The sequence below is a fragment of the Nyctibius grandis genome, chromosome 2, assembly GCF_013368605.1.
Source record: "Nyctibius grandis isolate bNycGra1 chromosome 2, bNycGra1.pri, whole genome shotgun sequence".
NCBI lineage: Eukaryota > Metazoa > Chordata > Aves > Nyctibiiformes > Nyctibiidae > Nyctibius > Nyctibius grandis.
Window position 1 is genome coordinate 119,235,495 of NC_090659.1, and position 12,012 is coordinate 119,247,506.

The 12,012-nt window shown below is 47.1% G+C and overlaps 1 protein-coding gene across 1 annotated transcript in view; it reads right to left on the minus strand.

Annotated features, from left to right (window-relative positions):
* The window catches only part of RAB30 (RAB30, member RAS oncogene family), a 50,279-nt gene that overhangs the window by 10,023 nt on the left and 28,244 nt on the right, over nucleotides 1–12,012 (minus strand). The window contains exon 2 of the mRNA XM_068420924.1: nucleotides 525–625. Coding sequence (XP_068277025.1) covers nucleotides 525–617 — 93 coding nt within the window. The 5' untranslated portion in view covers nucleotides 618–625. The remainder of the gene's footprint in view (nucleotides 1–524; nucleotides 626–12,012) is intronic.

Consider the following 12,012-nt stretch of genomic DNA (forward strand, 5'->3'; position numbering starts at 1 on the left):
CTTTTGCCCTGGATCACAGAAGCCTGGTCCTTTCCCTGTTGTTCTACCACAAAAAAAGGTCTGATGTTTAACAGAAGACACTGGACTGACAGCCCAGGACCCAGATTGTTTAATTATCTCCTAATGACAAATAACAGGGAGAGCTTTGTGCACCATGGGATGGGGAGGAGAAGGCACACAGGAGCACACCAGGAGACATGCTGGTCCTTATAACTGGTCCAGAGCACCTCCAAATCACAGGTTGTCCCATAAGCTTTCAGAGGGGACTTTCCATCTTCAGAGAGGGATGAGCTTTCTCCAATGCAAGATCCCCAACAGGGCCAAGTACAGCACTAGATACAGATGTGCTGCTTGTGCCAGCATGTCACTATAAGTGATGCATGCACCAAGAGTGTGGACAACAACACGCTTTGGAGCCGTGATGCCGGCAGAGCCCTCTGTGCACAGCCACAGGCTCCGTGCTCCCATCCCAGTGCTGTCCCCCGCCCCGCGATCTCCCACATCCAAGAGGCAGCCCACCTTACCTGAGTGAAGCGACGGACTAAGCAGGTCTTCCCCACACCAGCGTTGCCAATTAAAACAATTTTGAAGAGGAAATCATAATCTTCCATACTCATTTACGCAGCTGCAAGGGAGACAGAGAGTACAACACGATGTGAACCAAGGTGGTGGGGAAGTGCCCTTTTATTCCTGCTGAACTTTATTCCTCCAAATATTCAGAACAAAGGTCTCCTGGCACGTGTGTGGCTCCTCAGATAAGGGAGAAGAGCCCTTCCCACTCCACGCTGGGCCATCCACGTAGTCCAACATCAGCTGCTGCAAAACCCCGGCCACGTTTCGGCTTTCTCACTGTCTCACCTGGCTGCCCACAAATTACAGATGCTGGTTTTCAGCTTTCCAAGCAACACTCCACAAGTCCAAGCCATCATTTCCTAGATTTCCCCAAGTGTTTGTTTCATTTTTAACTACATCAGTTCCAAAGGACAGTGTGGACTTTGCCACGTTGTCCGCGGGGATCGCGCAATTTATTTCTGTTAGGGCAATACACAGAAATGCCCCCGTGAGCTCCTCCAGGCAGGCGCTGGGTACCCACAGAGCAGGGCTGGGGCACACATGAGGGCAGAACAGATGGGGAAGTTAAAATAATTTTAAAATAAAAGCAGCAGCATTTGCCTTAAGGACAGAAAGAGCTCATTTGCTAAAGTCATAGTGGGGAGTGGGGTAACAGTTTGGCTGAAGTACATTAAAAGAGGTTTTTAAAAAAGAAGAAATAATAGATGCTGTTAGGAACATTGCTACTACTGTGGTAATTTTCTTTAGTTTTGTGAGGATAGTTTGCTTGGTGTAAAGCTCAAAAGGGAAGTGAACCCATAGGAGCCTGGGGGGTACCCAGCACACATCCCCCCCACCAAATCCAACCTCCTTGGCAGGATGCAGAGACTGATGTTTCAGCAACATCACGGGAGATGGGCAGGGTTGCCTGCATGGAGGAAGACCTACAGGGCTTCCTTAGGCCACTCAAAGTATGGAGAGGACCGAACAGATAAATGTAGGGTTTGCTGCGGCTGAGCAAGGCATCAGGGATGAGTATCCACACCTCCATCTCCACCGCACCCAAGGGTGCTGCCAACACCGTGACCAGAGAAGGAGTCTGTAACCTTCAAGAAAAGCAACAACAGGCAGAAGGGACTCGGAGAATTTAAGCAGACAGAAAAACCCACAGACAAGGGAGCAGAAGGGCAGTGTCCAAAGCCAGCTGTGTCCAGGAGGATCCAGGTATTATACATGGCATCAAAGACCTGTCCTCAAGACTGGTCTGGGGTAATGGCATAAGTAACTTCAGTAAAGAGACAGATTTACAAGCCATCAGTTGAGATACCAGGTAAGGTGATACCTGAGCATCGGTACCTAACCCACCAGTACCTATAGGTTAGGCACTGGATAAGGAGATAGAGCCAAAGACAGGAAGCGCAGGAGATGGGTGTGGGGTGGAAACAAAAAAAAAAATAAAAAAAAATAAAAGTATTAGGAAATTGCTATCCTCAGTAAAGCCCTAGAATGCTTAGAGGGTTTTTACAGAGCTGACAAAGGAAGCAAATGCAGGATGGGTGAAACAAGCTTCTCACTCAGCCCAAATGTAGAGTGCCCTCTCCCTTTGCCTCCAAAGGTCCTTCCTTGGCAAGGTTCATTGCCACCCTGCTGTGGCTGCACACCAGAAGGCCCCAGCTACAGACCCCGGTCCCCCCACACAGCTGTGATAGCCTTGTAGTCAAACAGCCAGAGTGTACAAGATAAAACTGAGGCAGTCTGGGTCCGCCTGGCAGGGCACACCGAAACGGCTCTCCAAGCACCACCAAGAGCCTGGTGGACCTGAAGGCAAAAGAGGTGGAAGACTGACTCAGCTGCTTCACGTCTATTTGATCCTTGACCTTTCCAGCAGCCTAAAAAAAGAGTAACCACGCCAATTAGTGACTAATGATCTGCATCACATCAGCAGATGGTTAGCAGGGACACAGCTGAGTCACTACATGGTCACGTCACTTCGCCTGGGCCAGTGACACAGCACAGCACTTGCCCTGCTGCTGCTTTGCTGAGCTGGAGCTACGGTCCCCTGCAAAGTGCCACCAAACAGCAGCAGCTGGCCCTGTCCTAAGGATGCTCTAACCTCACCTTGCTCCAGTACACAAGACCTCGCAGCTCTCTCCTATATCTTAATACAGTGAAACAGCGGGACCTTAAAGAACAGCCAATAAAAATGCCCTTTTTTATTTTCTGTGTTTGTTATTTTGTGTAATCATTTCATATTTCCATGCCTGGCTTTCCCAGGGTGGGACTGGATAATAATGACAGCATTAAGAACATGTTGGCAGTGCTCTTACAATCAAGGCTAAATATTAATACACAGTTTCAAGCTTTCACCCTAGCCAACGTTAAGAAAAACACGATCATCCACTAAAAGCTATTTTAAGACTAACAAGCAGACTTACTCAGCACTGGATAATTATCCCTGGGATGCTTCAAATCCCAGAGGGTGCCACTCCCCCCTGAAGGGGTTTCAGTTCTATTACTTGTACCCTAAACAATCCAACATTCAAATTTATCTTCTCAGGAAGCTTAAAAATAAACTTCCTCTGCAGATCTTCGAGCTCCGAAACGCTAAATGGCTCAGACATACCCTAGAGTCATGTCTGATCTCCTCCATTAGGCTCCAAGACTAATCATATGTGATAATGACTCCGAACGGGAACTGGAAGACAAGCCAAAGCCATACAACAAAACACAACGAGATTAAATGCCAGAACTGAAGCGACACAAAAAGTGGAGGCGCAGGAGGGGAGAAAGCAACGGACTGAGCAGCAAAGAAGATGGAAAAGTCATTTGGGAGGTGGAGCGGGCAGGTGAGGTTGACCATCGCTGCCCTGTCATCCCCCAAAATGTGTGTTTCTCCCTCCGACGTGCACACACGCTAACCCACACGCCATCAGCGCTGAACACAGAATCCCCGCGTCAGTTACCGTTACGAAATCCTCTCCTCCTGAAACACGGAGCCTTTCGACCAAGCGACCTTTGCTGCTGACTCAGGCTCACGCAACCCTCCCTCTCCCCAGGGAAGATGTGTCTCAACCTCTGCCCGGCTCGGCTCACCACGGCTGGGGGACGTGCACCTCAGCAATACATCACACTTTGAATTACAGGCCTTAAAAAAAAAAAAAAAGAAAATGCACAGTGCAACATCGCTTGTTTTTTAATTTTGGGGTTTGGTTTGGGATTTTTTTTTTTTCCCTTTCTGTTTTCTTGTGTTTGCAGGCACAGGGCTCTGCTTTCCATCCCCGCAGTGGCTGAAGGCATTGGGGCTGCAGCTGCCTGTCCCACCCTTTGGCAGAGACAAGCCCCTGCAGCGAGGGCAGGGGATGGGATGCCTGTCCACGCCTCAGCCACCCCTCACCACACTTGTTTAAATCACAAACAGGGCTGGCTACAGCACAGAAACATGCCCTATCATGAGATGAAACAGGAGCCTGAGGCTGGTAGCAGGGCAGAAAATGGGTTTCACAGCTGTTTTTCCCAGAGATGGTTTATACAGCTCGCACCCTATCCAGCCCCCCCGGCTCACGACCCCCCTGGGCTGCTCCCACCAGCCTCTCAGGGGGTGGGTTTTGAAGGGGTTTATCTCATTTGGGTCAGTGCTCTGCGCCACTCCATCACACGGCCCCATGCATGGTCACTGTGGGCAAGAATGAGGGGCCAGGAGGGGCGAATCAAAGCGGGGCCACCACCCGGAAAGGTCGTCCATCAGCAGGAAGGCAGCCAAAGGATGGCAGGACACACTTCAGGCTTAGCTGATTTTCTTTACTTGGGGCAAGACAGCGCAGTAAATGCTCTTGGTATTTTTCAATGATCAATTCCAATTCAACCAAAAGACTGGTGAGATCCACCCATAACAAAAGCACAAGGGCCGGGGGCTTTCAGCCCTACTTCCCCTCCATGCAAGCTCATAGAAGCAACCTCCAGCTCCCATGGAGCCCCCCAAAAAAGCAGGCACGCAGAAGCCACGGGCTGCATTCCCCATACAACGAGCACTGCTGCAAAGGCAGACACACACCAGTCCTTCCCACTTCTCCCAGTGTCTTGTTTGCTAGAAACTCTCCCATAGCACAGTCAGCAGGACTCGGTCCTCTGTTTCACCCTGCCATGGGCTCTTCACTGCCTGTAGATGTGGGACAGCAGCACAGGTGACAGAGAAGAAAGACACACTCCCACCTGCTTCTCCTGTTCACCACGTGCCTCAAGGCAAGGAGTTTATCCACAGCAAATACACGCTTCAGGGAATAAGATATCCAGGTATGTTTTAGTTTATTCCCCTCCATGATGTCCTTTCTCTGCATTTGCTCCATTCACCTCTTAGCTCTCCCTGATCCACTTTCGTTTACTTGACAGTGTTCATCATCATCTGAACCAATTACTTTATCTTTTTTGCAGTGTTTTTTCACCCATTAGTTTGGATGGGCACAGAGGGTTCCTCTTCATCTCTGACCCACTCTGACCATGCCATGCTCAGCCTCTTTGGGTACCAACTAAGTGGCAGAAACACAAGGCAAAGGTTCAAATACTACCTGGGAGACATGAATGACTTTGGAGTGACCAAGTTCTTCAAATGGATGAAACCCATGCTTCTGCCTGTCCCTCATCAGCTTTTTATGCTAGGACCAGTCTTTGCACAAACAACCAGCAAGTATGAGTGAGGTTTTTAGCTGATAAAGAAATCTCTGGCACTTCTCCCGACTCCTTTGCTCGAGGAAGACTTTTCACCTCTAAGCATGATGACAGCAGGCTTTATGATGATGATTTTGCCCCAGTTGTTTTGGCTTAAGAAGCCAAAAATAGAGCGGGAGACTTCAAAAGAGCAAGCCTTTCTTGGTTGACCACAAGGTATGCCAACTTCTGCCTGTCTTTTACCCTCTGTGAAGATCACAAGATAACGCATGCTCAGGAAACAAAATGGACAGCCTTCATCTGAAGTCAAAAACCTTTCATGTCTAAAAAAATGTTTTGACAGCTTTGTTTTAGAAGAGCAGAACAGAAATAACCTGTTGTTCCTAAACCTCTGCAGTATCTCAGTCCCCTTCTGATTTAGAGGCAGAGGAGTCCACAGAGCATCAGTTCAGACCTCCCCAGGGCCAGGTGACAACTGGAACAGGGTGTATATGGCAAATCATGGCATCACCTTCTCTCCCCAGCAGTTTCACCCATGGGTTTTCATTTCCCACAGCACAAAGAAGCATTAGAAGACTTCATGGGCATGTCCTGCTTACGATTCAGGGTTAGGGGACCACTGTCCCCAAATCAGAACAGGTCAAGTCAGAGCAGGCTTAGGGCAGCCAGGTGATGCAGACCCAAGCATGGCTATCCACAGCCTAGAGTTCAATCCACACTGCAGAGGCTTCTCCACATTTAGGGATAAAGACTGAAACTGAGGCACTATATTAAGCCAGGAACACTGATAATTTGCACCTCAGCTCTCTCCCACCTCATGTCCTCATTTACAATCTACTGCTTCAATTAGATACAGAAAAGGATCTGCAGCCTCTTCCACCTGCTGGATCTAACCAGTAGATCAGGGTGGGCTTTGGATGTACTTAGACAGTACTTAATGAGAAAAGATTTTCTGCTCTTCATCATCCAACAGCTATAAACACAAATAAATTTACCTAAACAACTCAAGTTCAAACAGCAGCAGTTATGTATACAGATACTACATTGATCGCACATGCCATATGAGCCAGGAAATTCAAAGCTGAGGCTAATATTTCAAGCAGAAAATTATTCCTTGTGGGCCAGAAAATTGCAGGGAACTCAGGTCTGGACGTGCTGCTGCATTACGTAACTCAGGATAAAATATTTTCATTTCCAGACCACCTGCCAACCCAAGCAGGCTCCTGCACTCAGCAAGCAGGAGCCCAGCTTAGGCCCCTCTGCAAAAAAGCAGCCTGGATTTCCTTCTGCTCCCTTGCCCAACTTCCTCACTCCTCTCTACAAGGCTTAATTTCACTTCCATCCACACAGGAAAAATTAAGAGAGACTTCATCCCCACAAAAGCCTGGATTACCCATGCCACGGCCCCACTCTGTGCTAGTGATGGCAAAGCCACAAGCATGGGGGGTGCACGCTCCCAGCTAGGTGGGACATTAAAACTTCACAGATATCTTTCCTAAATTCAAGGGAGAAATATTTATTGCAGGCATCCAGGGCTGCAGAGCCCAGCACTTCCCATCTCCTCCCATCATGCTTGCCGTTCCAGGCGAGCAATATCCAGTTGCCAGCACATTGGCAATCCTAAACAAGCCTCTTAGAATCATAGAATTGTTTTGGTTGGAAAGGACCTTTAAGATCATCAAGTCCAACCATTAACCCAACAATGCCAAGTCCACCACTAAACCATGTCTCTAAGCACCACATCTACTCGTCTTTTAAATACCTCCAGGGATGGGGACTCCATCACTTCCCTGGGCAGCCTGTTCCACTGCTTCACCACCCTTTCAGTGAAGAAATTTTTCCTGTTATCCAATCTAAACCTCCCCTGGTGCAACTTGAGGCCATTTCCTCTCATACTATCATTTGTTACTTGGGAGAAGAGACTGACACCCACCTCACTACAACCTCCTTTCAGGTAGTTGTAGAGAGCGGTAAGGTCTCCCCTCAGCCTCCTTTTCTCCAGACTAAACAACCCCAGTTCCCTCAGCCCCTCCTCATAAGACTCTTCATCAAGGATGGTCCCTCAGGAAGGGAGAAGGTCCCAAGTGCAGAAACACCATGCCTTTAAGTATGATTTCCCAGGCAGAAACATGGCAGCTTTTATCCTGCACACACATCACCTACAGACTGATAGTGCACACACCTCCATGGTGCATTGGGCTTGCAGTGTGCTTGTACTACCACTAACAAATTCAGTCTCAGTAAGCCTGTCCAACACTTCCAGGAGGTATCAAGCAACTTTGCATGCAGTGCAGGGAGGCATGGGGCCTCCCCATGCACGGCAGCCCCATCAGTATTGGCTGACCAGCTGCCAGTCATTCAAAAGTCTAGACACATTAAAAAAAAAAAAAAAAAAAAAATCAAATTGCATCCAAACTTTCCAGCTGGAAAAAGCAGTATATTACGAAAACCTCAGCCCTATCCAAGAATTTTATTTGGAGAGATTCATTCCTGCTCCTCAACCCTTTGCTCTGGGTATTTCTCCTATACAAACCAAGAGAGATGAGTAGGTGCAAGTTCCCGTGTACTGTAGGTATGTTTTATGTCACAGAGGTATTTCTATAAAATCCAGAAAAGCTAAAGTTGAGACGGTTTGCATCAATGACTGTACAGGGCACACAGCCCTTCCCCTTACCTATTTTGCCACCAGTGAAAATTTGCAGCTCACCCGACTACTTTGATCAGGTCGTGGCTCACACATTACTTGGCCACCAGGAGCTTGTCCAAGTGCTACAGAGGAACCTGCTGATCAGCATTTACAGGCGCTTCACCATAAAACAAGCTGGTAAATCCAGCACCAATATCATTCCAAGGAAGAGCCCAGAGCAGGAGCTCTGCTTTACTGGGCAGAAGGAGCTCGGTGGAGCAGGATGCTCGGCTGTGATGCCCATGCTCAACACGAGAGGGCTCAGCCCTGCCACAGCCCACGGCTGGACACCAGCTCCCCTGACTTCCAGAGATAACTGCCTGCAGACTGCCCTTTTCATCTGCCTGCTTTGCTTAATGGTGGAGGTTATAGATCTCATTTAGGAGCAATCTTTGGATTTTCATGTGCTCCTGGCATCCCTTGATGGTGAAAAGGCCTTGCATCCATGCTGTCCACCGCTGGGTAAAGTCTTCTGGGTGGCTTTGCTGGTACTGGTGTCAAGAGTAGCATTAACACACATCATTAATCATTTTTTGTTGGATGGTAGAAGGATGGGTGGTGGTTGGGCTGGACACATCCTTGGGGATCTCAGTGCCACCAAAGGCTCTTCAGGAGAGACCAGGCAAGTCACAGCTTCTGCGGTCCAGTGTCCTCATTTAACTTTCCCACCTCCTGGAGGGAGGGGAAGCTCAGTGACATTTGTAACACACTTCAGTGTTGGGAACAGCCACGGAAGTGCAAAATATCACATGCAGACAGCAAGTCATATTCCATCAGATATATCTGAGGATCGAACTGTTAATCAATGATGATTCTCCTCACACAGATACATGAACTAATCCGATTTCTGTGTTACTTAGGAAACATGAGACACACACACACAGAGTACTTGCAAAATAACAACAGAAAATTAATTCCTTTAGGATTGAAAAAAAAAAAATGCTGACATGCTCATCCACGATGCCACAGTAGTGGCTGACCACACCACACACCAGCAGGATACACACCATCTTCATAAAACTGTTTCCAAGCATGAGAACAGCCCTGCACTCCATTTACTGGCAGAATCAGGGTTCTGACTGCAAAGAAGTCGGTGCAATCCTAACACATGCTTTTATAAACTTATTTCAAGATGTGCCTGGACACGGAGACCCAATACTGCATGCTCAAAACAACACTCTGTTGGTTTTGGCCACATTTTAGCAAATGATGCGACCACCAGGCTGTATGTTCTGCAGCAACACATTTTTGCATGGAAGCAGTTAAAGATTCAGCCAGCACAGCAGACAGGCTGGCTTCCAAGCACAGAAAACTGCATTGCCAGAAATCCAGCCAAAAATGCTGTTTTATCCACTCAAAAACAACAGCTTCTTCCCAAAAGAAAAAAAAAAATACAAAATTATTTTTTAAAACTACAGCCAAGCATTAATTGGAACATGTCTTGCATGGAAAAGCCAGGAAAGCTTCCTAAGTCCAGCTCTCTAGGATGGGAAATAAAGCTCCTGCACCAAGACCCAACCCACTGAAATGGAGAAACCTATCAGCACCTTAGGTGAGAATTACTCTGCCTTTAGAAACCAGGTGGAGGATCAAGCTGAACCCCAGGTGTCTCATCAGCTGGGCAACGTGTATGGGGACAGCAGCCCTACAAGCAGGGAGGCAAAACTGGATGAGAAATGATTCACCCTTGGTGCAGAAGAAAGATACGTGCATGTCAACCAGGTAAAAGGCAAAGAAATCTCACGATACATTAGTTTGCTGGGCTGGCATGGGTCTGAGTGGCATCATGGTCATATGTTTTGGCACTGGGTGACAGGGCTCTGATAAAACACTTGCAAGATTAGACAGTTTGACACCAATGTTTTTGACAAAATACAAGAAAAGCTATCATAACTGAAGGATTTTGATAAAATATTTACAAGAACATCATGACTTCAAATGAGGCGGCAAATATAGAAGTATCATAAGTGTATGTCATTAACCGATGACATAAGTCCCATAAATGTACTGTGAAATAAAAATATGTGCATTAGTTTGAGTTATAAAAGCATGTCCAAGAAAATTTTCCCGAGTTTTAACTACAATGACATGTCTTACTGCTGTCAACCATCTTGTTTTGATTGTGCCAGAGACTGTGGTACGAACAAAATAAAAAAGCTTGGCTAATAAGGTTTTGTTTTGTAAGAATGCTTTTTAATTAAAAAAATAAGCAGTTATTTTTACACCTCTTGATTTCTGCTTAAGTAAGCTTGTGATTTACTGGGATTTACATCACTTCTCCATCAAACGTAGTAAAAGTAACAAGTAATTAAGCCTCATCTAATCTTGCTTTCACATGGCTGAGATCAGCATCCAGAGGGCTGTGCTTAGTACCCTGTGGCTTGGGCTGCGGGGTCCAGGCAGCACCATGCGTGATGCTGCTGTGTCATACCATGCCACTGGTGAGGCCACACTGGGCCAGCTCAATGGTGTCATAGAACCATACAATGGTTTGGTTGGAAGAAAACTTATAGATCATCTAGTTCCAACCCCCCTGCCATGGGCAGGGACACCTTCCACTAGACCAGGTTGCTCAAAGCCCCATCCAGCCTGGCCCTGAACACTGCCAGGGAGGGGGCAGCCACAGCTTCTCTGGGCAACCTGTGCCAGTGTCTCACCACCCTCATCATAAAACAAAAAACCCCCAACTACCTTGCACACTGTTCTTGACATCGTATTTCATCATCCATTGAGTTGATCTTACTAATATTCAGACAGCTGGACCTCCTGAGGAGCAGGCACAGTACCTACCACTCCTCTATACCAGATTAAATCTGCGTCTGCTATCACCAGATCTCCAAAGAGGATGCGCACGTTCTCCTACTACAGCTACACATGTTTGTGCTGGTTCTCTTAAAATAGCAAGAATCAAAGCCAAAACTGCAAAAGCCAAGACACTACAGCTGTAAGAACTGTACATGCATTGTAGAAGCTGTAAAAAACTAAAAAAAAAAAAGGAAAAAAAAAGTGAAATTCCTCTGAAGCATTTGGACTGATAACTGGATTGGATAACTGATAACTGATGGACTGGTTTGAGATGAGCTCGACCCCTAACTAGCACCTCTCATACATTTTATGTCGCAGCCTGAAGCACAGCAAAGAAGCCTTCCCAAGATAATTGCTTGAAGGTTCTTCTCCAGGAAGGAACACAAAATTCTCTGCCACAGTACACGTAACCCATCTTGAATCAATTGTTTGCATCTGGATTCTGTGGGGCAGCACCTTCCTGGTGACTCAAGAGGTAGGCTGGCATCCTTAGGCAAAACCTTCAGGCATGCTCCCTAATTCAAGTGCACAGCCTGCTACTACAGAGTAGGACTGTTCAGACAAAAGTTATTTGTTGTTTTTTTAAACTTACATGAGAAATAAAGAAGCGATCTGTGTGATCCTGTGTTTTCAGCCAGAGGCTCCCTTGTCATAAACAACATTGTCCTGATTTGGCCTAAAACAGAACCAATTTTCCTCTCAGCGATTTTTACTTTCAGCTAAGTCTCTTCTAAGTAACTGCACTTTCTGAAACTAACTGCATGTTTTGCAGTGTCTCCTTCTAGGGCTGATAACGCTTCGAAGTTTGTAGTTCTCACTGAGGCACCGGTAGAGATGGTTGTGCAGTAAGGCTCTTGCTGTACTTAGTCTTAGAGAAACCAGGTCACTGCTGAATTCCTCACGGCTTACGAGTGAAGAGCCACAGGGGGGTCGCACCTGCAGGGAGGAGCGGACAGTGCAGGTGACCCAAAATTGACCAACGAAGTGATTCCATCCATACACGTCATTCTCGGTATAAAGCGGGGGAATCACGAGGCTCTCGCTCTTCTTCTATGGCTGGTGTCCAAAGAGGACTCTGTCCATTCTTCTCCTGCCTTTGGTCCCAGTCCATGCATCCCTGAATCCAGTTCCCGTCCATCGCTGGGCCCAGCCTGGGACTTCCCAGAGCCTGCCCTGCAGTGCCAGTGGTGACGTGACCGACATCGGGGGAGCCCGATCTTGGTTTTGTATATATTTGTCTATATTTAATTATCTCCATTATTATTATTATACTCTTTTTCATTATTATAGTTCATTAAAATTGTTCT